Here is a 22646-nt window from a genome sequence, read left to right as displayed (position 1 = left end):
CTGGGATCTTACATTGCGAGCAATTGCTTTGCTCCTGGGAGTCTCTAGGAAAAAGAGGGCTAAAAGAATTATTAAGGCTGTTCCACAAGCAAAAGATTCATTCTGAGCTTGATGTAAATCCAAGGCAAGGCGGAGATGTCCAGGGACAGTGGCAGAAGTGGCTGGCTTATTCTTCATCCGCTCCTCGTGTGACACTTAGGTCTTCAAGTGCTCTGCTCTGGGTTTGAGTGTTTAACTATAATTTAGGTGCAAGGGGCCCTGAGGATCTTGCCTCTTCCAGAAATCTGAGGTTGACAGTCCGTCCATCCCTGGATGGTGCCCAGGAGGGAGCAGAGCTTTCGTCATCAGCATTAGTAACGGCCTCACAGGGGCGGGGGCTCCCGTCCTGCAGGTCCGGGAGGGCTCTGGATGCATCAGAACACAGAGCCTGCTAAGCTTTTATCAGAGAGAGGGTTTGTCTCTAGTTCCCTTAATGATGGGGGCAAATGGAAATTCTATGCTAGCCCATCAAGCTTTCCTCCCTCCTCCACCCCAGGCCTTCCCAAAAGGGACTGCTTCTCAGGCTCTCCGCGCTTCTGCTGGGGACAGACTTGATTTTTCAAAACAGGGGATGATCACTCCAGTAACCATCATGGTATATGATTAAATAACTATGATTATTTCATTTTGCGAATGGCAGCCAACATGCACGGAGGGCTTCCTATATACCAGGCCCTAATGCTAAGTGTTCCACATGTCATTTAACTGAAATGTCCCAGCGACCCTATTAGGTAGGAACTTTTAATACTCCTATTTAACAGATGAGGAACCTAAGGCTCAGAGGAGCTAATAACTTGGCCAAGGTCACATCTTGAGCAGAACCCAAGTCTGTGCAAGGACAAAGCTGTGCTCTTAGCCCGTGTTGTAGCCTCAAATCAGCACCATATCCCCATGGATGGATGGTGCGACCATGGAAGCGACATTTCTGTAAAGAATTAATAAGTGACAGAAGCACTTCGTTTTACAGTTAAAATGGAGGGATACGGTATAGCTGCCCAACTATGTAGAGAGAAAATTAGCAGTTATTCTCCATCAAATCTTTCTCAGATGGCTGAACAGGTTTATACGTAGCACAAGAAGGAAGAGGAGGAAGGATATGAGAAAGTGACATGCGCTTAATGATTGTTTCATAACAATGTTTTCCTTCTTGTAATCTCTTTAGGAAGAAACAATCTTTCAGAGCCAGCTTTTCTATTAGTGCAAAACCAAAACAAATGGTGATAGCATATTTAATCAGGATCGTTTCCCTTCAAAGTAGGTTTCGCTACACTTAGAGTACAAAGGATCTCAATTTTTGATAATGCCCTTGAAAGAAGTAGACTCTCAAGGGGGGAAGTCTAATGAAATTAAGCAGAGGCTAATGGAACAGAGTGGAACTCAGCCTGAAACGAAATGGAGAGCTTCCTCACGGAAACAGTCGTAACATGATTAAGCGCAGACAAGAGAAAGGTAAACAAAGAAATAATAGGAGAATTATGGTTTAAAAGCACAACAAGGAATACAAAGAAAGCCTTAAGGCTATTCTCCTTTTTAGCAAAAACAAACAAGGAAGCTCACTGTATAAACAGGACAGGATAATAACCATCTGAGTAATACATCCAGGGTGGTGGGTGTGTACGGCTACCACCTGTGTAAGATGATTTCCCTCAAAGGTGGAAGGAAAGAATTTCCTGGCAAATCCCAAGAAACCTTCCACCTGACGCCTCCATTGAATTTTGGATCCATAAAGATGAAAATTTCAGAAAAGGACTTGGAAATCTTGGTTTGGATTTTACATTTGAAAAAATAGAAGCAGCCCGAACAGAACTTCTTTCTGTTTATAGGCAAGTCTTAAAAATAGTCACTATAAAGCATACTGTCTTTATTCCAAAAAGGCAAACAGGTAGAATTGAACACTCTTTTAATCACAATTGTTTATCATAATTATTTGCCGAGGACTGTATTTTTGGAAATCTGTGTTACAGTAAAGACAAACAGCATTGGTCGAGTTTAATTTAACAAAATGTAGTTGGTTTAGTGGAAAGAGTTCTGGACTAGGAATCGCCTCTGGGTTCTAGTTCCAGAGGTGCCACTCACCAGCTGTGTGATTGTGGGCTAGTCACATTGTTTCTTCAGGCCTCAGTTTCTTCATCTATAAAACTAAGAGTCCAGACTAAACCTCTAAGGTCTGTTTTGTTTTGTTTTTAAACAAATTCTTTTATTTGGTTGCACCTTTGGGAAAATCTAAGGATTTTGTTACCTTTCAGCAAGTTCATAGGGATACAGTAAAGATAACAGCTGCCACTTAATAAGTTACTACTGTGCACTTAGCACAGGTAACTATTTAATCGCCACAACCCCCACTTGTAGTTATGACCGTCATTCCCACTTTGCTTATTTCATCAGTTTCCCTTATTATAACTACTTTTCAGCCACTTAAAAAATTACCCTCACTTAGAAAAACCCAAAGATCAGTCAGGTTAAGTTTTCTTCAAGATTACAAAGATTTTATAATTGTTTTATAGTTTCTGAAATTAAATATTCAAATTATGAATTTCAAATTATGTGGCCTTTATTAAATTACTTATATATATATAGTTATGCATGCAGTTAAAACATATATCAAAAATAAGAGATAAGGTCATAAATAAATCCATTGGAAAGGCTGGTCTACGTCTTTGTCTTCCTACAGAAGGCACCCAGCACAGGGTGCGGCACATCGCAGGTCCTTAGTAAACATGCTAAGTCAGGAGCCAAGGAGGGAGTAAAGGTCATGGCCAAGGGTGGGAAGAAGCTGCAGCTTTAGGACATTACGTCACTCTCACGGTGGTGTGGTTTTCAGGATTCTCATAAAACTTCACTGTGGTAACTAGAGACTGGACAGCCTGCTTCTGCGCAGTGGAGGACGTGCTCTTGGAAGATGCTGTCTCTACGCCTAAGGCTCCCTCTGAAGCCCCAGGAGATGACTTGGTACCAGGGTTTAGCCCCTTTAACATTCATTAGGAGTCTGGAAAAATCCAAAGGGGCCTCCTGCTGGAAGGGACCACACAGTACTTGATTCTAAAGTAAATCCCTGTCTGAAGTTGAACTCCCTGCACAGTATCCTCGCCAAGGGCATATCCGATTGGAGGCCGGTCTGTGGAACTGACTGCACCCCAGGCAGGCTGATCTACCTGGCTGTCAAAAGGTTTGATTTTCTATTGAGTTGCAATCTGTCTTGCCATCAAAATCTTTTTGCTTCTATATCCATCAAAAATGGGTTATCTCAGATTCTTACTGTTTGTTTTGAACACCAAGTACTTTTGGAATTAAAAACTTTTAAAAACAAAAAAAGCACTTTGAGAGAGAGCATGTCCCTGAGATAGTGGCTCTAAATAACGTGTCCTTGTTGATTTAAGGTAAAATGTTGGAATCATGATAAGTACTGGCTGAAAAGGAGATTCCTTTTGCAGGTCATCTGATACCGCACACTAATGAGAGATCTGGGGAAGAGATAAACCTATCATGAACGACTCACCCTCCGGCTTGCTTGTTCAGAATATATTCCCTCTGCTTGTCCTGAAAACAAGGGGTTAATTTTATAAGGAAATGAAACTTTGCTAACCTCATTGCTGATGATACATTTATCTAAAGGGAGTTGACTGGCGGTCACCCATCTTAGGAGTACTACAAGTTACACAAATAAAGACATTTGAAGGAGCAGCTACTCACTAACCATCCACTAGCAAGACGCCAGCATCAGTGGAAACCAGCAAGGCCTGGCCCCAGGGATCTGCACACACGGCTTCGTGAGGGAAATTACTGCAGAAACACTGGGGCTCCCAAGGCTGCGAGGCAACACAAGTATTGGAGAATAAGTGCACCAGAAAGAACAGACCGTGGCCCACCAGATGGGAATGTACAATATGCCACCTGAAACAGCAACACGGATATTCTCCAAACCCTGGTAGCTAAACGGGCTCTGGACTCAGTTCCCTCTCTCAGGAAGAAAAGTCTCCTTTCAAATACGCATGTAATAGGAAAAGAGTGAAGTCACAGGTTTGGCACCATGACCTGTCTCCATATTGTAATAATGCTCCTCGGGGGCAATCGAAAGCATTGGTAATGTTTTCTAAGCAAACATTTTTCTTTAACACCTGGAAATCAGGCCAATTAGTGCCTACTTTTTTGAGAATTCACATTAGTTCATCATAAAAGGATATCCCACAAAACACTATTAAAAAAGGTCAGATCCTGTGTTGCTGATTCAGCAAAATTATTAAACCATCCACAGTGAAAGAAATGGACATTATCTTAATATGAAAATGCTTATTGATTCATTTAGGGCTACAGAATCTTAAAGAAAAAATAACATCTGTCTGTAGGAATATGGCAAGAGCTGCTGATGAAACCTACTCGTGTTTCACCACATGTCATATTCATACCATGTGAACTCTGTAGTTTCATTTTCATTTCAGGCATAAAGAGTTAGTCCTCCCTCACATCAGAACTTCCTCAGAGCTGCGTGGGGACAGCTGGGGCCAGGAGGGCTTGTGCAGAGGGTCACGTTAGAATTGTAGACATTTTCAACAGAACCATTAACTTCCCTCCAAAGCACGTGGCTTGGCCTCAAAGGGCAAAGGTTTTAGAGATTCTCAGGGACAAGCTGAAGTCTTACATCTTCACTTTTACTCTCAATTAGACGCCCCAGCCAGGGCTGTACAAGAGCCCATGTGTGCACGTGTAGGTGTGCTTGTATGCACCAGGGGAACACACACTTGCATACTCAAAGTAGAAGTGATGGTCACCTTCAAGGGTGGCATTTGGGTTGAGGGTAAATGCTGTGTGTATTATTGCTATCTTAGAAAAGTATGTTCCCCCTTTAAGAAACCTAGAAGCCTCCAAAGGAATATTGTGCTTAATAAGGTGAGGCTTGGACTGTTCTCAAAAGGTCACACAAAGAATGTGAAGACATTTTATTAACCGAGAAAGGGCTACAGAAGCGCAGGTCATTAACTGGAATGGCATTTCCTCAAGAAGATTTCTGGAAATTCTGAGTTTGTGACTTATAGCAGGGGGACACGAAAAAGCAAAGTCAATATAAATGCCAACTGGGGGACAGACACAGACATCAGAGGATTAGGTAACACCAAGACAGAAAAACCAACTCTTAATAACAAAATGTTCTCCACCAGAGGACACACGTTTAGAACAGTTATGCAGAACAGGGGTTCTTAACCCAGAAGATCTAAGGGCCCTAGAGGGCCCATGGAGGGCTTACGGAGGTCTGTCCAACCCCTGAAATTGCATTCAAAATGTTGTATACATGTGCCATTTGTACATTTTAATGGGCTAGTGTGTGGAGGGGCGTCCATTGCTTTCATGGGTTCTCAAAGGGGCCAGGGACTCTGATGTCTGAGGACTGATGGCGTGTGCCCTTGCACTGGACACCCTTCTGCCACATGAGGGGCTCAGCGCAGATTCTGCAGGGCGAGAACGTTGTCTTTCAGGCCTTCCTGCCTGAACACAGGACTCTTCGCTGGCTCCTTTAAGAGCATGAACACAGCTCATGAAATGATGGATGCCTAGGAGGTTGACAAAGCCCATTCTTTGGAAATAGAACACTCTTGGGGACAGCCTGTGGGACTGCGGCCTCTGCAGAGCCAAGTGCACAGCAGTCCGTGAGGCTCTAGAGCAGCGTTTCTCCAAGGACGGCCTGCGGTCCGCTGGCAGGTCAGGAACTGAGCCGACAAACAGAAGCTCTTCCTTTCTTGCTCACTGGTGAACAGGTTACAGCTCCACAGTTTCATTTTTATGTATGCCTAAGAGCTTCTTATTAATAAGGTTTACTAAATTTGGGACATGGAATGGGATTTATAATGTGGTGGGCAACACTGCAAATTCGACTACGTGCACGAACAAGCAGACAGTGGGAGTTATTGCAACCTTTGGAAAAGATGCTTGGCCATCGGTCTGGTCTTAAATTGGTTGTGGTTTTTAGCATCAACTGTATTTTAAGCTCATGATTTTCCTGAAACCAGACTTTAAAGTGTGTAGATTCTGCAATTCAGATACGAAGCATCTATACCTTTGTTGCTAAAGTAAATTTATTTGTAACTTCTTTGCTTTTATAACGGACACTTCTCTAGTGATGCACTTTGAATTTATTCGATTTAACTAATTTTAGCAAATTCTGAACATTAGACATAATTAAGTATACACAGGATATTGCTTTATAATAAAAAATCCTGCAATAGTAGGTTCATATTGCAACATGTTTTTTTTTTCCTCTTCTCTTCTTGTTTACTACCTAGTTCTTTTTCCACATGAAGTGGAAATGAGAAGTAGACACACACGCCAGAGAATTTTTTGGCTGGCTGCATGAACTGTGGAGTAAGCCGTGGTTTCTCAGCTGTGGTCCCTGCACCAACAGCATCAGCGTCACGGAGGAACTTGTTAGAAATGCAAATCCTCAGGGCCTACCCCAGACCTATGGGGTCAGAAACTCCACGGGTGATTCTAATACACACTACAGCTTGAGAAACACTGCCCTAGAGCCTTGCTGTATAGACCGTGTCTGTGGTCAGCCGTACAGGCACCACACGAGAGCTTGTTGGAAATGCAGAATCTCGACCCATCCCAGAGCTGCTGGATCAGAACATGCTTTTGGCCAAGATGTCCAGGCGGTCTGCAGGCACGCAAAGCTTGAGTTGCATTGCTGCACCCAGTCTGCCTGACCAGGCCTGGTCCAGCAGCTCTGCTCCATTTAAGCATGCAAAGGCACGTGCATGCTATAGAAATAAGGAGGCTCCCACTAAACGCCTACCCAACCTTACCTGCGGCTTCCTTGAGGACTCCAGTAGGCCAGCTCCTCTTCCTCTTGCCCTACAAACCTCCTTCCAAGAACTGCAGTAACTTCATTGAGGACAACGGACATTCACAGTTGAACTTGAAAGTATTATCAACTCACCTCTTTCTTACAGATCCCTGAAGCTGCCAGGCTGGACGGAGCATCCCCTCTCACAATGGATTTCAGTTTTAGCGCCTTACAAAACAGAGGTTTCTTTTTAAGTTTGTTATCAGGCAGTAAAAGAACGACAGGAGAAACAATTATGATTTGAAAAAAATTTTTCACTAAAACAGGAGTCACTTCAGACTCCAGTTTCAGGTTCGCACACCGCGTTATCATTGAAGACAAGGAAGGAAGTTAGCTGGATATGGTGAAGCCCTAATGACGATGTCTCAGCCCAAATTAGCCCAAATGCTTTCTGTCATTTCAATGAATCAATATAACAGTACAGTGATTTCCAAACCACGAGCACTGAAAAAAGTTCCCAGGTCCCTCCTCAAACTTGATGAATCAGAATCTCTGAAAGTATAGTCGGGGTATCTTTAAGGACCAACAGTGAAGAGCCCCTGAGAGGGGGCACCTGTTCTGGGAAAAAGTTATCTTTGCCTCTAAGCTGTCCTTGATCACCTTGTTTAGCTCTCTACTTCCGGGTCAGGACCTTATCTGCAGGTGGTGGCATGCCTCCTTCTCTCTGTTGTGACATGGCATCAAGGCAGAAGGCTGTGTCACCTCCCAGAAGTGAGAAATACTAATGTGACGTGGAGTGAGGCAAAGGGGGAGGGATCTCCTCCTGGAATAAGGTGATGACTGGGAGCCACCTAATTGGGATGACTGCTTCCAAGCAGTAGGGTGGAAATTCAGGTCTTCTGTGAGGACACTGGGTGCTTACTCCTGCCAGGAAGGAGTTCAAGGCGATTTTCCCAAATTGGATCCCCACTTTTCAGAAAATTCCCAGGAGGCAGGCAAGTGGTACATGCTCCCTTGATGAGAGGGAGCCCAGCCTGGGCCCTGGGTGGCCTCTTGCTTCCAGCCAGCAGCACTGCTTCTTCTGAAGACTGCTCTTCTCTCACTCACATCCGCAGAGACTTACACTTACATAGTTATCAAAAATCCCACTTGTGGTGTCCACAACAATCCTAAGAGAAATTACAGAGCTCTAAAGGAGTACATGAACATAACATTGTTTGCAGGTGGGCCGTCTGGTTTGGACGGGAGTCACAACTACATGTCATGCAAAAAAGGTTCCAGAATAAAACCCACCTGCCCTATTCTAACAAACTCTGCCTGGCGGGCCTCCTCTTTCTTCCGTGCTGACTTGGGCGATTCTGGTAAGACATCACTAAAAGATCGTCTATTAAGCATGTTCTAAAAAAGAAAAACAAGTTATAAATTCCAAAAATGGTGGTCAAGTCTCATCCCTTGGCTTCTCCGAAGGCACAAACCTATTTGTCCAGATGGTCCTGTTTCTGCCTTCAGTATGCATTCACTCGATAAGCATTTATGGAGCACATGTTATGTGCCAGGGTCTGTGCTAGCTGCTAGGGATAAAAGAGCCGCAGGTGGAGAGCCAGTACTGCATAACGGCCGACAGCATGGGCTTTGAAATCAAGCGGACCAGCGGCTCCATTACTTACTAACTTTCTAACATGTTGCCCAGCTCCAGGGAAGCCACTGTCATAGAGTGGCGCCCCCTGGAACACAACATACTGAATTCTGTGCGAATGATACCTTGGAGTTGCGCAGCTTGGTGGCCCTCTGGGTTACTCTGGGCAAGTTAGTTAATTTCTGAGTCTCAGTGTCTTTGTGTGACTAATACCTGTCTCCCAGGTGTGTTATGAGGACTGAGTGAGGTAACGCATGCATGGTACTTAGCACAGTGCTTGGGCACATACTCAGTGAATGTTAGTTCTCTTCCAGACCACACTCAGAGAATTGGGTGCACTCAGTCAGCAAGTATTGACTGAGCGCCTAATACTCTGCCAGATTTGGGCATGTGATATACACAGTGTCTGTCCTCGTGGAGTCCAGAGTCTAACAGGAGAAACAGACTAAGTAACTGATCACGTGATTGGCACATGGGATAATTTCTGTGAAGCGGAAGTAGGTGAAGTATCTGAGAGCATTTAACAGGGGGACCGTGCTTCATCTAGGGGTTGGGGAAGGCCTGCCTAAGGCAGCGATGCTCCATCTAAGACCTGAAGGACATCACGTACTCATCTTGGCATGCTCTCTGTACCCTTCCTTGACCTTAGAGGAAAAAAAGGAATTGACAGATTATCGATTATGGCTTGCTCTTTAGGGCCCTGGGCTTAGTCTGGCCCAGTCCCTGTGAGTAGTTAGGGCATACTGACCAGCCAGCAGTCAAGGGGTGCCTACAAAATGGTGCTGGTCACTGTGCCGAACGGAAAGGACTACACGAGCGTTAGCTCATTTTCATTCTTCACGTCCCCTGGGCAAGCACCTGAAAGCTGATGCTACATTTATTCACACACATCATCAGCAACTCTTTCCCCTGGAGCTTATGAATGCACGGATTCCAGGGGATCTCCTCACGTGTTCTGTGCTTCCTTGTTAAATGCGGAAAATGCTTCTTAACAATGATTTTACTCCACATTAACGAGTCCCTGACATCGGGTGATCTCACACTGAATCTGGAGGCCTCCAAAAGCATGGGTGCCCTTGAGGCGCTGGTTCCTCCAGGGAGGTGCTGGGTCTCATCAGTGTGGATGTACTCCAGGCCTAGGCAGAGGCTGGCACGGAGTGGATTTTCAGTAAATGTAAGTACTTGTTTCAGTGCCTGAATATGGGCCTGGCCAGTGAGTCTCCAGAAAACCTTAAAAAGCACGCAGTCTTTCTCCACAACCCCCACATCGAGCCTGTCCATCAGCTCTATGGCGTGGTAATGTGGAGTAGTACCACCAAGGACCCAAGGACAGCCACCCCCAAAAAGCACTCTCCAACGCTCCAGAGATTGCTGACGGACACTTATACCCCCAGCCTGCACCTTGACTTCCTCAGGCCCTGGCTTTATGAAAATCACATTCCTGCACATGGACATTCAACACCCCTCCTTCTTATGCTAACAGTGAGAGAACATCAGCCCCTATGTGGCCACAGTCCAGTCTTGACAGCAAGGATCAAGGTGACTCCTCTGCTTTTCTGATCAGGACTCACTGCCAGGACCTGTGTTCTCAACTCAGACCCCATGAGAAAGAAAGAGGACCACGGACCCAAGCTTACCTTATGTAAATCTGGCATCAAATCCTGGTATAAAGATCGAATCAACATATCCAGAGTACGTCGACGTTTCTGGGCAAATGTCGGGGTTTCCAAAGTGGCTTTTTCACCATTAATTACTAAAACAAATCAAGATATAAAGTGAATTACAAATATTAACATGCTATTGAAGAATGTCCTTCTCAAGGAAACTCCTCACTGTGACCACCACCCACTTTCCCGACACTGGTATTACCATCGGTATTACCCTTCCTTCATGGAAGAGTGTTAAAAACTCTCCATTTCTCTATACAAACCCACACAGTCCATAGGTATGTCTATCTTACCTGTCCTTTTGGACTACAAGCTTCCTAAGCAGAGGGTACATCTAATTACCTGAAGACCTCATTAGTACACGTCCAACCTGCCCCCATCCACCATTTTACCCATTCTACTCATCTTATCCATCCATCTATCCATCCATCCATCTGCCCATCTATCCTACTCATCCACCCACCCATCCATTCCTCCACCCACCTACCCACCTATCCACCCACCCATCCAACACATGGATCAAACCACTAGGATGCTATGCAATGGGATTAAATATATATTTGCTGCATTTTGTTAGGAAAATAAGAATTGCCTAAGCAGAGAACTAGGATTATTAGCCTAATGGAAGTTTCTTCTGGAAAAAAATGCTGGCAGTTAAGTGGACCACAGACACTAAGAGTCAATAAAGTGGGATGTCTGGTTACACATTACAGCACAGAGCAGAAAGTATGCAATAGACGTTAGGAGCTTGAAGTCAAGACGGCGACAGGTTTGAATCCCAGCTGTGCTGCTATCTGTACATTCTTAAGCAAATTGCTTAGCTTCTTGAAGCCTCAGTTTTCTACCCTGAAAAATGGATATAATCAGATTTCCTTAGGGTTGCTGTAGAATTTAAATGAGATAATAAGTATAAAGGGTTAGCAAAGTGCTGGGCATATCGAACTGAATAAATATCAACTAATATTTTTCTCTTACAGAGGGACAAAGGAAGGGCAGTGTTCATATACAGAAAAATGACCTTCTTGGGGACAGGCATTTCCTAGGTAGGATCTGTGTGCTGGGGGCAAGTTGGGCTTGTTTGTGGCAAGACACCTCTTAAGGAATCTTTTAAACTATGCGTGTATACCATTTTCTTTAATTCTGTGACTGGGAATTTTTTGTTTGAGGATTTTTTTGTCCTTAGTACTCCAGAAAAATCCATTTAAAATGACTTGTTTTAGCTGAATAAGTGGAAAAAGTCCAGATTTTTCTTGAAATGCCATTTGCTGTTATCTCAGAGTTTTCTACCTGGCCTACTTTCTCTGTCCTACTAACTCTACTGTGGAATTCAAAGAGCCTCTGATCCCTGGGCTTATCCCCTTTCTCCAGTCCATCAGCCCCTCCTGGTGCCTCCTGGCTCCACACTCCATTACGTCCATACAGCCTCTTCATAACCAGCTCCATATTCTTCCATTATATCTCCCTTTCAAATCTTCCACTATAAATCAACTGAACCCTTCATTTCATTTCATCCAAAGCCTCTGAGGGGGCTGAAGACGGTCATTGTGTTGGCTGGTTCCATTTACGTCAACAGATTCCATTAACAAGCTGGGTCCTTAGTGTTGCTAGGCCATCACTAACCAATCTGTGCCTAAAGGACCACATGCCCACAGCGGTTCCTTCTCTGCGACAGGTCTTCCACAAAGAGTGCTTACCTCCTGGGCCCAGGTACAAGACCATTTCAGCTTCTAGCTGCTAAACCTACTCTCTGCTGCTCACTCCTTGTTTCTGGTTTATTTCTTGCTCTCTGCCTGATCCTCTGGACTTGAAACGCATCGATCCCACTGTTTTAAGACTCAGGCAATTTCATATAGAATCTCAGATTTCTGGCTTGTTTCGAAAACTCAGAATAAAGGGCAACACTGGGCTCATGCTCCCGAATGGCATCAACTGGCTGGAGGAGAACGTTTGCTTTCCTAGCCCTCCTTACTGTGCCACGCTGGCCCACTTCACTCCTCCATATTCCCCACCCATCTCTCCAGGCGAGTGAGTTTGTGACCCCTGCTATAGCATTTGAAATAAGGTATGTGGATATTGAAAAGGAGATGAATCAGCATCTTATGCAAGAGATTTGCAACGTTTGCTGCTTCTAATGTCAGGGTGAGACATTACCCAGGACCCTGGCGTAGGTTAAACGTGTGAGATAACAAAGCCAGGCGGCCCAGCCAGGAAGCAGAGGGAGCCCCAGCACAGGCGCTGTTCATTTCTCCATTCTCCAGAAGGCAGTTCTGGAAGCAGGCGGAGACCTTTACAAGGGACTGGAGGGGTTTTACAGAGGGGACAGAGGTTATCAAGTGCTGTGGCTGGGACTGGGGAGCTTCGGTCCCTGGAATTAAGTGACACTCATCTCTTCAAGTGTCACCTGCATGGGCAGATGGACAGGGGAACTGTTGTGTGGATGCTGACGGAGGATGCATGATCAGGGCTGTGAAGGAGAGACTGGGGAAAGAAGACAAAGGGGGGATAACATGCTCCTGTCCCTCGCCTTGGCCTGAGGGATTGGTTTTGGCCATCATGGCAGTGAGGTTAAGACCGGAAGCTGAGGGAGCAGTTGCTCCTGAAGGACTTTGTGAGGCTCAATCAGTGCTACCTCGGGGCCAGGTGACCAAGATGGATTCTAGAGAGGAGAGGAGCATTTCCAAATGCTCCAAAACCACACAGAGACAGTGACAGCATTAGGCAAAGACTCCGTGTGTGTGTGTGTGTGTGTGTGTGTGCTCGTGCACACGTGCATGCATGTGTGGTGCAGGGGGGATGGGGAGGCAGCCAGCAAAGCAGCTGCAGTGTCCAGAGTGCCTGGAAGGAGAGAAGGCAGCATCGTCACAGAGGGCACAGAATGAGCGGCACTGCCAGCACCCCAGGGCTTGCAGGCTGGACTTCCGGCCATAACAACCACAGGATACTGCAGGTGGGGGTGCGGCAGAGCTCTTGTGGTTCAGAAGATGCAGGCTCAGAGTCAGGTATTCAGGTATTACCAGTGGAGCTAAATGTACACTCACCAGCTAGTGAAGCCCAGGGCAGTCAGGTTCTACTCACGTCATCTTCATATTTTCTGTCTCTCTGTCTCTGTCTGTCTGTCTGTCTCTCTCTCACACACACACAGAGACCTAACAACTCTCCTATTCCCAAGTACGTATCTATAACCACTCTTTGCCCTACATACATCCCACTCTCTGACAAAGACAAAGATACGCACATAAGCAGAGACTCAGAAATGGTCATATCGGAACCCTGGGCCGAAAGGTAAATTTGAGGCCCTCTGGGATTGTGCATGGGTGAGTGTGGATAAACTTCACGGCAGTGGGTAGCACAGCAGGTATAGATGAGGACAGGAGACAACCTACACACCACTGCCAGAAAACTAAACACATTTCAGGTGAAGAATTAACAGAACACAGAATGCTTAAACAATGGTATTTTCTTATACAGCATCCCGGGAGAATTCGAAGCAATGTAGTTAGATGTAGAACACGTTGCAAAAACATTTCAAAATAGAAACTTACATTTCACTAGCAAAAAGTCCCTGAATTCCTGGTGGTCTGTAAACACCGGGGGGGATGGTAAGGGTGGGCCAAAGAGTGGTACGCTTTCTTCTGAAAATATTTTCAGCCTATGTAGAAAACATTTCAGAATTACTTGGTTTTTTCTTCAAAGATGACCAATATTTGGACCTTAAATTTGGCCCATTGCGTCTGTGATATGTTAGGAGTATTCATTCCATGGGAGTGCCTTCTCTGGGCTCCCAGAGCCTCAGCCAGCAGGCAGCTCTCCCTGTGTCCTGGAGGACAGAGGCCAAGTCTTCCCGAATCCTTTGTGGTCCAACCCACCAGGCCACGGGCAAGGTCAGGGACCCCAGGAATAACAGCAAAGGCCACCATTGAGCACCACTGCATACCAGCAGTGTACGTGGTATTTTAAGAAAGAGCATCGACTGATTCTCACCAAACCTGCCACAGTAACATCAACACCTTTATTCTACAGACGAGGCCTGAGGCTCCGAGAAGAGAAACAATTTTTTCAAAGCCTCAAAGTTAATAAGTGACAGAGCTAGGATCCCAATCCAAATCTATTTGGCTCAAAGTTCATGCTCTTCTCACATATAATACCTTTTAACATATTGATTTTTGAGAACAGAAGGATAAACAGGCAGTGACGTGGCCTAGGAAAGGGGGTACTCGGGTCAAGAGGAAACACACCAAATTTGTTCCCATTGTAAAGTACCATAAAATTCCAAACCAATCCTGACCCTTGGGTCTACTGCACAGAGCAAAACTATATGGAACAAGTCCTTCCTAAAGAGATGTTGGCTTTGGACAAAGTTCTACAAGGTGAGACACTCCTTTGAAATCAATCAAGAAATATGTATATCGAGAGTCTCATAAAATCAATGCCAAATTAACAAGCAGACATGAGAAATAGAACAAGCGATGGAGAGAAAGTGATCACCTACCTGTAATTGTCATTTTGTTGATCATACCTCACTAAGGCAAAAATATCTGTGGGGATGGTTAAGGAAGCTAATCAACTGCCCGGATGCTCACGGTCAACGGCTCGTGCTTTGGAAATCCCTTGTACAGAATCATCTAGACCCGCGCTTCTGTGGTCAGGGCACCCATCACTCTTAGGTCGAGATAGAAATTTGACTTTCTTTAAAAGAGACAGCCCAGGAAGACACAGGTTCATCTTCTGTCTGCTCATCCTTTGGGGAAGGGCTAAATCTTCAAATCTCTCAGAAAAGCAATATAAATAAAGCTATTAAACATCTAAGCAGGAAACAAAGCAAAAAGAGCAATTTTCTTATTGCCTGGAAATACAAGCAAGATCCCGATATGAAATTAGCCATATATTTCATCTCACACATTTTGGAAAGAAAAGCAATTTAGATGTTTCCACTTCCCCTTCTCTCCTTCCGGCTTCGGTAGACAAAACAAACCAACGTAGCTGGTGGCAGCCTCCCAGCAGAATCTACTTTGCTGTTAGACCAGTACCACACTTCCATCCTACTTTTCTTTCTTTCTGCTCCTCCTCCTCCTCCCCCACCGTCTCCCACCCCCAGCTTTCCTTAGCCAGGGCTAACGAGTCATCAACCCCTCAAAGTGTTTCCATTCCTAGACTCAGTGGAAGGAAACCGCATTAACTATGCTCATCCATTTCCAGAAACAAATGTGCCAACCCTCAAATCTGAAATGTATCACAAAAGGAAATTTTAATAATAATGACTACTTCTCAGTCACCTCAAGGGTCACCTCCTCCCCGCCTCCTGCACTGCACCTGGAGAAGTTTCTGTTCTACAAGAACCACTGCAGGAAGGGGGAATTATTAGTCCTAAATCCCAGGGAACACAGGACGATACCACTTAGCAAGCAGGGAGGAGAACAAAAAAATTACTATAAAGTGTAGGTGCGTATCTGTTTTCTCCCCTACCCTCATAGAAGAATTCTGACAATTTTCAACTTTTAAAGATTTACACACTATATTGTTAGGTTACAATGAATAAGTCAAATACAGAGCACCCTATTTTCAGATGCAACGAGTTATGATGGTCTGTCTCCCGACATTTTTACTAGAGTCTCTAGGGAACATGAATAATGACCAGAATTTATTCTGGAAACGCATATTAGTTGCCTTGTACTTATTATGTACAACTTGTAGAGCCACCACCTTTGGGTCTCACTGTTGTGGCCTCTGACCCAGAGCAACAGGGCCACGACCGGGTATCTGTTGGGCTGGTCATGTCAGGTCCATGCCTGTCTGAGTGAGCTGAGCTTGGACATTACTGAGAACCTCAGCGGGACCCTGCCAGCCGTGTGCGCTAAACAAGGATTAGAAGGAGCGGAGGGGAAGCAAATGGAAATATGGCTAATTCCATCATTTCTCACATTCCAAGAGATAGCAGTGCAGCAGCTGTTACTAAGGCTCAGAATTAACAGAGAAAAATCATTTTGGCTTTTTATCTTAACTTGCAAGTTTTTATACCTAAAGTAAATTTCTCAGAAGATACCCTACCTATAATTCTTCTAGTTCATTTATTATTGATGGATGGTAGGAAGTTTCCCTCATTTCATAGACTATCTGAGGGAGGGGAAGCTATTTCACAAGTTCAGAATTCTCTGAGAATTAATCCATCCATTACTCCAAGGGATGGAGAGAGAAAGGGAAAAATACAATGCTGAGGAAAAAACCCAAAATGGTGGGTCTAGGAATTTAACAGTGTGAAAGAAGTCAAGCACAGCATTGGTCTGAGGGTCACTTTAGGTCCAGTGAGGCTGAACAACAGCTCGCTAAACGGGAGCGTTCCCGAAGGCCCAGGATACGTGTAAAATGCGAGCGGATCATGGAAGGCTTGAAGGCAGGAGAAGGTTCCTCTCCTTCCTGGAACACAATGGTGACAATATCATTTCCAATGTGGCGCTTCCTTTCCACCTGGATGTAAGCATAAATGACATCACTGAGAAGGTCACTCAAACATGGCAGCTGCACAGAGTTAAAAAACAGAACACAATACGACAATCCACAATCACGACCAGGGGCCCTGAACTTCAGCCATCTTTGGCTTTTTGCCTCCCATGTTTTAGCAGCCCCCAGTCTCCCGGCTCTCCTCTCCACCTGCTCCGCTCCTCCCCAAATCAGGCCTGCAATCCCTCTTGTCCATCCTTCCATGGAAGCCTCCTAGCTAGCCTCCTGGCCTCATTCTCTCCCATTTTCTGCTCTGATCGCGTTCACCTTCTCTCATCATCTCCTTAGGCTGGCATTAAAGGTCCCCAAACAAGAGGCATCGCATCAGCATTCCCTGGGGATGGTACTCAAGCGTCTATTTTTATGAATGCCGTAGCTAGTTCTGAAGCATATATTTGGTGAGAACAATGGCCCTACCTAGTCTGACCCCAGTTGACCTTTCTAAAACTATCTCCTAGACCTGTGGTCAGCAAATTTTTTTCCGTAAACGGCCATACATTAAATATGTTCAACTCTGTGGACCATGTTGTCTCTTTGCAACCATGCAGCTCTGCCATTGCGGTGCAGAAGCAGCTACAGACAACACATACGTGGGGCGGCGTGGCTGTGTGCCAATAACACTTATTTAACAAAACAGGCAGCATGTTGGCTTTGGCCAATGGGCCATAGTTTGCCAACCCCTGTCACAGACCTTAGCTTAATCAGCCAAATAGAAGGAGTCCCTGTTCTCCATGGATCCCTGTGTGTCCCCTATTCCACACTGTGAGCTCCTGGGGAACAGGATCCCTGTCTGTTTCATATGAGATATTTTTTCCATTTTTCAAATGAGGAGACCAAGGTTTAGAGAGGTTCTAATAATTTCAATTCAATTCAGTTAAAAAAGTAATTATTGGGGCTGGCCTCATGGCCAAGTGGTTAAAGTTCCACATGTTCTGCTTTGGTGGCCCAGGGTTCACAGGTTCGGATCCCAGGCGTGGACCTACTCCACTTATCAGCCATGCTGTGGAGGCATCCCACATACAAACTAGAGGAAGACTGGCACAGATGTGAGCTCAGGGCTACTATTCCTCAAGCAAAAAAAAGAGGAAGATTGGCAATGGATGTTAGCTCAGGGTGAATCTTCCTCACCAAAAAAAAAAAAAAAAAAATTATTTTTGGCAATGATTTCTTGAATATGACACTAATAGCATAGCCAACAAAAGAAAAAATAGATAAACTGGACTACATCAAAATTTTAAACTTTCGTGCATCAGAAGACACTATCAACAGAGTGAAAAGGTAACCAGCAGAATGGGAGAAAATATTTGAAAATCATATATCTGATAAGGGGTCATACCCAGAATACATAAAGAACTCCTACAACTCAACAACAAAAAACCAAATAACTCCATTAAACAATGGGCACAGGACTTGAATAGACATTTCTCCAAAGAAGGTATACAAATGGCCAATAAGTACAGGAAAAGATGCTCAGTACCACTAACCATTAGGGAAATGCAAATCCAAATCACAATGAGATCCCACCTCACACTCATCAGGATATCCATCACAAAAAAACAAATAGAGAATAACAAGTGTTGTTGGGGATCTGGAGAAATCGGACTCCGCGTGCATTGCTGGGGAGGGCGTAAAGTGGTGCAGCTGTCGTGGAAAATGGTCTGGAGGCTCCTCAAAAAATAAACATAGAATTACCATCTGATCCAACAATTCCATATGTGGGTATATACCCCAAAGAATTCAAAACAGGGACTCAAGAAGATATTTGTACACCAATGTTCATAGCAGCATTATTCACAATAGTCAAAAGGTGGAAACAACCCAGATGTCCACCAACGGGTGAATGGATAAACAAAATGTGGTAGAAACACGCCATGCAATACCACTTAGCCTTAAAGAGGAAGAAAATTCTGACACACTGCAACATTAATGAACCTCGAGGACATTGTGCTAAGGGAAACAAGCTAGACACCAAAGGGCAAACGTTGTATGACTCCACTTATACGAAGTATCTAGTCAAATTCACAGGAACAGAAAGCAGAACGGTAGTTGCCAAGGGCTGAGGGAGGGAGAACGGTGGAATTACTGTCTAAGAGGCACAGAGTTTCAGTGTGGGAAGACAAAACGTCTAGAGATGGAGGGCGGTGATGGTTGCACAACAGCGCCAAAGTACGTAATGCCACTGAACTGTATACTTAAAAGTGATCAAGGGGCCGGCCCAGTGGCGCACCGGTTCCGCTTCAGCAGCCTGGGTTGGCCAGTTCGGATCCCGGGTGCGGACATGGCACCGCTCGTCAAGCCATGCTGAGGTAGGCGTCCCACATATAAAGGAGAGGAAGATGGGCATGGATGTTAGCTCAGGGCCAGTCTTCCTTGGCAAAAGAGAGGAGTAATTTAGCAGATGTTAGCTCAGGGCTAATTTTCCTCAAAAAAAAAAAAGAACTATAAAAATAAAAAAGTGATTAAAATGGTAAATTTTATGTTGTCTATGTTGTCCCACAATAAAATAAATAATTATTGATCCATAAACTGATGAATGAACAAACAAAATGTGGTATATATCTATACAATAGAAAATTATTCAGCAATAAAAAGGAATGAAATACTGTCACAGGCTACAACATGGGTGAACCTGAAAACACGCTAAGTGCAAGAAGCTAGTTACAAAAGCCCACATACTGTAAAATTTCATTGACGTGAAGTGTCCAAATAGGCAAATCCATACACACAGAAAGTAGATTAGTAGCTACCAGGGGCTGGGCAGGGGTGGAGTGGGGAGTGACGGCTAAGGGGAGAGGGGTTTCTCTTTGGGGGAATAAAATGTTCTAAGACGGATTGTAGTGACAACTGAATAACCTTGTGAACATACTTAAGTGGGTGAATTGTATAGTATGTACCTCAATAAAGCTTTTATATATTTTTAAAAAGTAATTACTGAGCTCCTACCATGTGCCAGGAACAAAGCAGACAAAAATCCCTGCCTCTTGGGGTTTACGCTGGCAGGGGGCACACAAATTACACAGGAAGCATAATACAACAGTACGACTACTTGTTAGGAGGTGTAAGGGCCGTGGAAAGAAGAGAACAGCGTCAGGGGGCTGGGGGCACTGGTGGTGGGGGGCGGATGCTTCAGATAGAGCCATCAGGGTCAGTTTCACAGTTTCCAAGAAGTCGATCTGAAGGAGGCGAGCCAGTCAGCCAGTGGGGATCTGGTGGAAGAGAGTTCTAGGCAGAAGGAAGGGCAACACAGAGGCTGTGAAGTTGGACACTATCTGGTGACTCTAAGGAGCAGGAGAGGAAGCCAATGTGACTGGAAGGGAGTAAGCAGAAGAGCAGCGGGCGATGAGATGAGAGGAGGACTAGAGGTCCCGCCGGGCCTTGCAGGCCATTGTAAGGATTCCGGCTTTGACTCTGAGTGAAGTGGGAGCCTGGACGGTTTGCGAAGAGAAGCAACATGATCTGACTTGTGTTTTAAAGAGTCACTGTGGCTGATGGATTGAGAAACAGCATCAGGGGACAGAGTGAAAGCAGGGAGGCCAGAGAGGAAGCTACTGCAGTCATCCAACAGGCGATGACGGTGGCTCGGAGCAGGGTAGTAACAGAAGTGTGAGAAGTGGTCAGATTTTAGATATAATTTGGAGGTAGAGCCAAGAGGATTTCCTGACAAATTGAAAATGGGATAAGACAAAGAGAGAGGAGTTGAGAATGACTCCCAGGTTATTTTGCCCTAGAAACTAGAAGAACAGAATAGCCATCAACTGGGATAAGAAAGAGTACAGGAGGAACAGGTTTGGAAGAGAGTCAGAGTTTAGTTTGGGACATAGCAGGTTTGAGACGTCTAGCCGAGTGGAGGAGTTGAGAAGGTTGCACACCTGAGTCTGGAGTTCCGGAGAAAGGTCTGGCTGGAGACGTAAATTTGGGTGTCACTGGCATATAAAAGCTATTTAAAGCCACAAGACTGGATGAGATCATCAAGGGAGTGAATGAGTGTAGAAAGAGAAGAGGACCGAGAACCGAGCCCTGGGGCATGGCAACGGACACAGTGTGCCCAAGAGCACAGAGCTAGCTACACGGCAGAGCTGGGATTTGGCCCAGACCTGGCTGATCACAGAGCTCATGCTTTCATCCGGTACCAGATGCTGCTGTCGGGTCTGCAGTGCTGGGAGACTAGACGACGTCAGTGGTGCTGGACACCAGGGGATGTTAGGAAGAAGGTGAGGACCCAGAGAGGCAAACATCGACACCTCTCCTTCCCCCGTTATGGTTGGGTATGGTGACAGAGGGAGGAGACAGATGGAAGAAATTATTGTAATACCAGAACCTACAATAGCTTTGTGAAAACGTGTTTCTTTCAATCAAATTTGAGATGTGGCTCGGACTGTTTCACTAGTGTTCTAGATGTAAGGAAGTTAAAAAGCCACCAAGATTTTATGAGCCTGGCTGGTCTGACTTTTTGACTGTTACCTTAGGCCCCCAAGAGACCAAGACAGGTAGAGAGAGGTTCCCAGTTAGCGGTCCTTCTCTGTTCTCCCATGTGAGGCACTGCTAAGGTCGCTATCATTCTGCATTTGTCTCTCTTCCCACCTGCAGTATCTCCCTGGTAACAGAGACAAGTTTATCATTGTGATTTTCTTCCTATCTGCTGATGCTGGGCAAGTGGCAAGTGGAGGTGCCAAGCACTACCCGTGGAGCCAGCCACGATGTTGAGAACACCAGGGTCCGTGTGGGAACATTTCAGTGCTCCTGGTGAGTGCTGCTACATCTTAATAGGCTAAGAGCCCTCTCAAAAAGATAAAGTTAAAGCCTTATGAGTTGGGCAGAGGCCTACCTGGCATAGGACATGGCAATTTTGGTGAAAGTACAGGGATGAAAAGTGTGGAGTTGGGGAAGGAGGAGGATTATAAAATATTTCACTAGAAGTTTCTTGGTATTGTTGAGATGCAAGAGGTCAATGCCATTCACGGTGCCTGGGAAGGCCAGTGTGGTCTCCCTTCTCCATGTGACCCCAAGACCCTAGAGCTTCAGCTCCTGAGAGGTGGAGCCTGGTGGCAATAATACAGGTATCCTCAACCACATAAAGAAGAAGCCTTGCAGAAGGTTACTCACAGCCGCTTCAGCAGTTTTCCTGGGCCCAGGCACGTCCTGCTTCTACCTGTCGTCTCCCACAGTCAGCTGTCTAAAATCACAACAAGCTGAAAACCTCCAGGGGGTCTCCACTGCCTGCAAGACAGTCCGCCAGCTCTTTGTGCCGGCCCCAAACCATCAAACAGAACTAGCTCTTCCTGCCTCTCCCTGCATGTCCTCAAAGCACCTTTCTATCCCATGACTGTCGCACCACATTTTAGCCTGATGATCTGCTTTGTGTCTTTCCCCCTTACTGAAGTCTTATTGAAACAAGAATTCAAAGTGCTCAGAAAAAAGCTTTTTTAGCCCTATCACATATCCTCTTTGGGTTCATATTTCTCACAAATCCTTGTTGAAGAACTGTCCATTTATTTATTTAGAGGAAGATTAGCCCTGAGTTAACATCTGCTGCCAATCCTCCTCTTTTTGCTGAGGAAGACTGGCCCTGAGCTAACATCCGTGCCAGTATTTCTCTACTTTTTATGCGTAGGATGCCTGCCACAGCATGGCTTGTGAAGCAGTACACAGGTCCGCACCCGGGACCCGAACCAGCGAACCCCGGGCCACCAAAGCAGAACATGCGAACTTAACTGCTGTGCCACCGGGCCGGTCCCCAACTGTCCATTTATGTTTGTGATATTTATTCATACAGATGCCTTCAATGTGGAACAAAGGGATAAGAATGTAACAAAAAGTTACAATGAACTCCCCAATCCTTCAAAATCCAGCAGCATGTGTCGCTGTTATATCTAAATTCCAACAAACTGGAAATTTTTCTCCTGAAAATGGCCAATCTCTGGGCTGGGTGAGGAGTGCCTCAGCTAGTTTTTTTTCCCAACATGGCACAGCCCACGCAGACACTCAGCGTTAATCTCCTGCATTAACCTGAAAAACACCTGCCCGCTATTACTCA

The 22646-nt window shown here is 45.2% G+C and overlaps 1 protein-coding gene across 1 annotated transcript in view; it reads right to left on the bottom strand.

Annotated features, from left to right (window-relative positions):
* Window positions 1–22646, bottom strand: part of GARNL3 (GTPase activating Rap/RanGAP domain like 3) — a 148048-nt gene that overhangs the window by 26069 nt on the left and 99333 nt on the right. Inside the window, exons 13-19 of the mRNA XM_046643693.1 lie at window positions 16471–16579; window positions 14607–14652; window positions 13660–13766; window positions 10088–10203; window positions 8108–8212; window positions 6968–7042; window positions 3734–3845 (exon numbers count right to left, since the gene is read on the bottom strand). Coding sequence (XP_046499649.1) covers window positions 3734–3845; window positions 6968–7042; window positions 8108–8212; window positions 10088–10203; window positions 13660–13766; window positions 14607–14652; window positions 16471–16579 — 670 coding nt within the window. The remainder of the gene's footprint in view (window positions 1–3733; window positions 3846–6967; window positions 7043–8107; window positions 8213–10087; window positions 10204–13659; window positions 13767–14606; window positions 14653–16470; window positions 16580–22646) is intronic.

Source organism: Equus quagga, chromosome 1 (assembly GCF_021613505.1).
Source record: "Equus quagga isolate Etosha38 chromosome 1, UCLA_HA_Equagga_1.0, whole genome shotgun sequence".
Lineage (NCBI taxonomy): Eukaryota > Metazoa > Chordata > Mammalia > Perissodactyla > Equidae > Equus > Equus quagga.
Note: the sequence above shows the minus strand (reverse complement) of the source record. Positions and strands in the feature narration are given on the sequence as shown.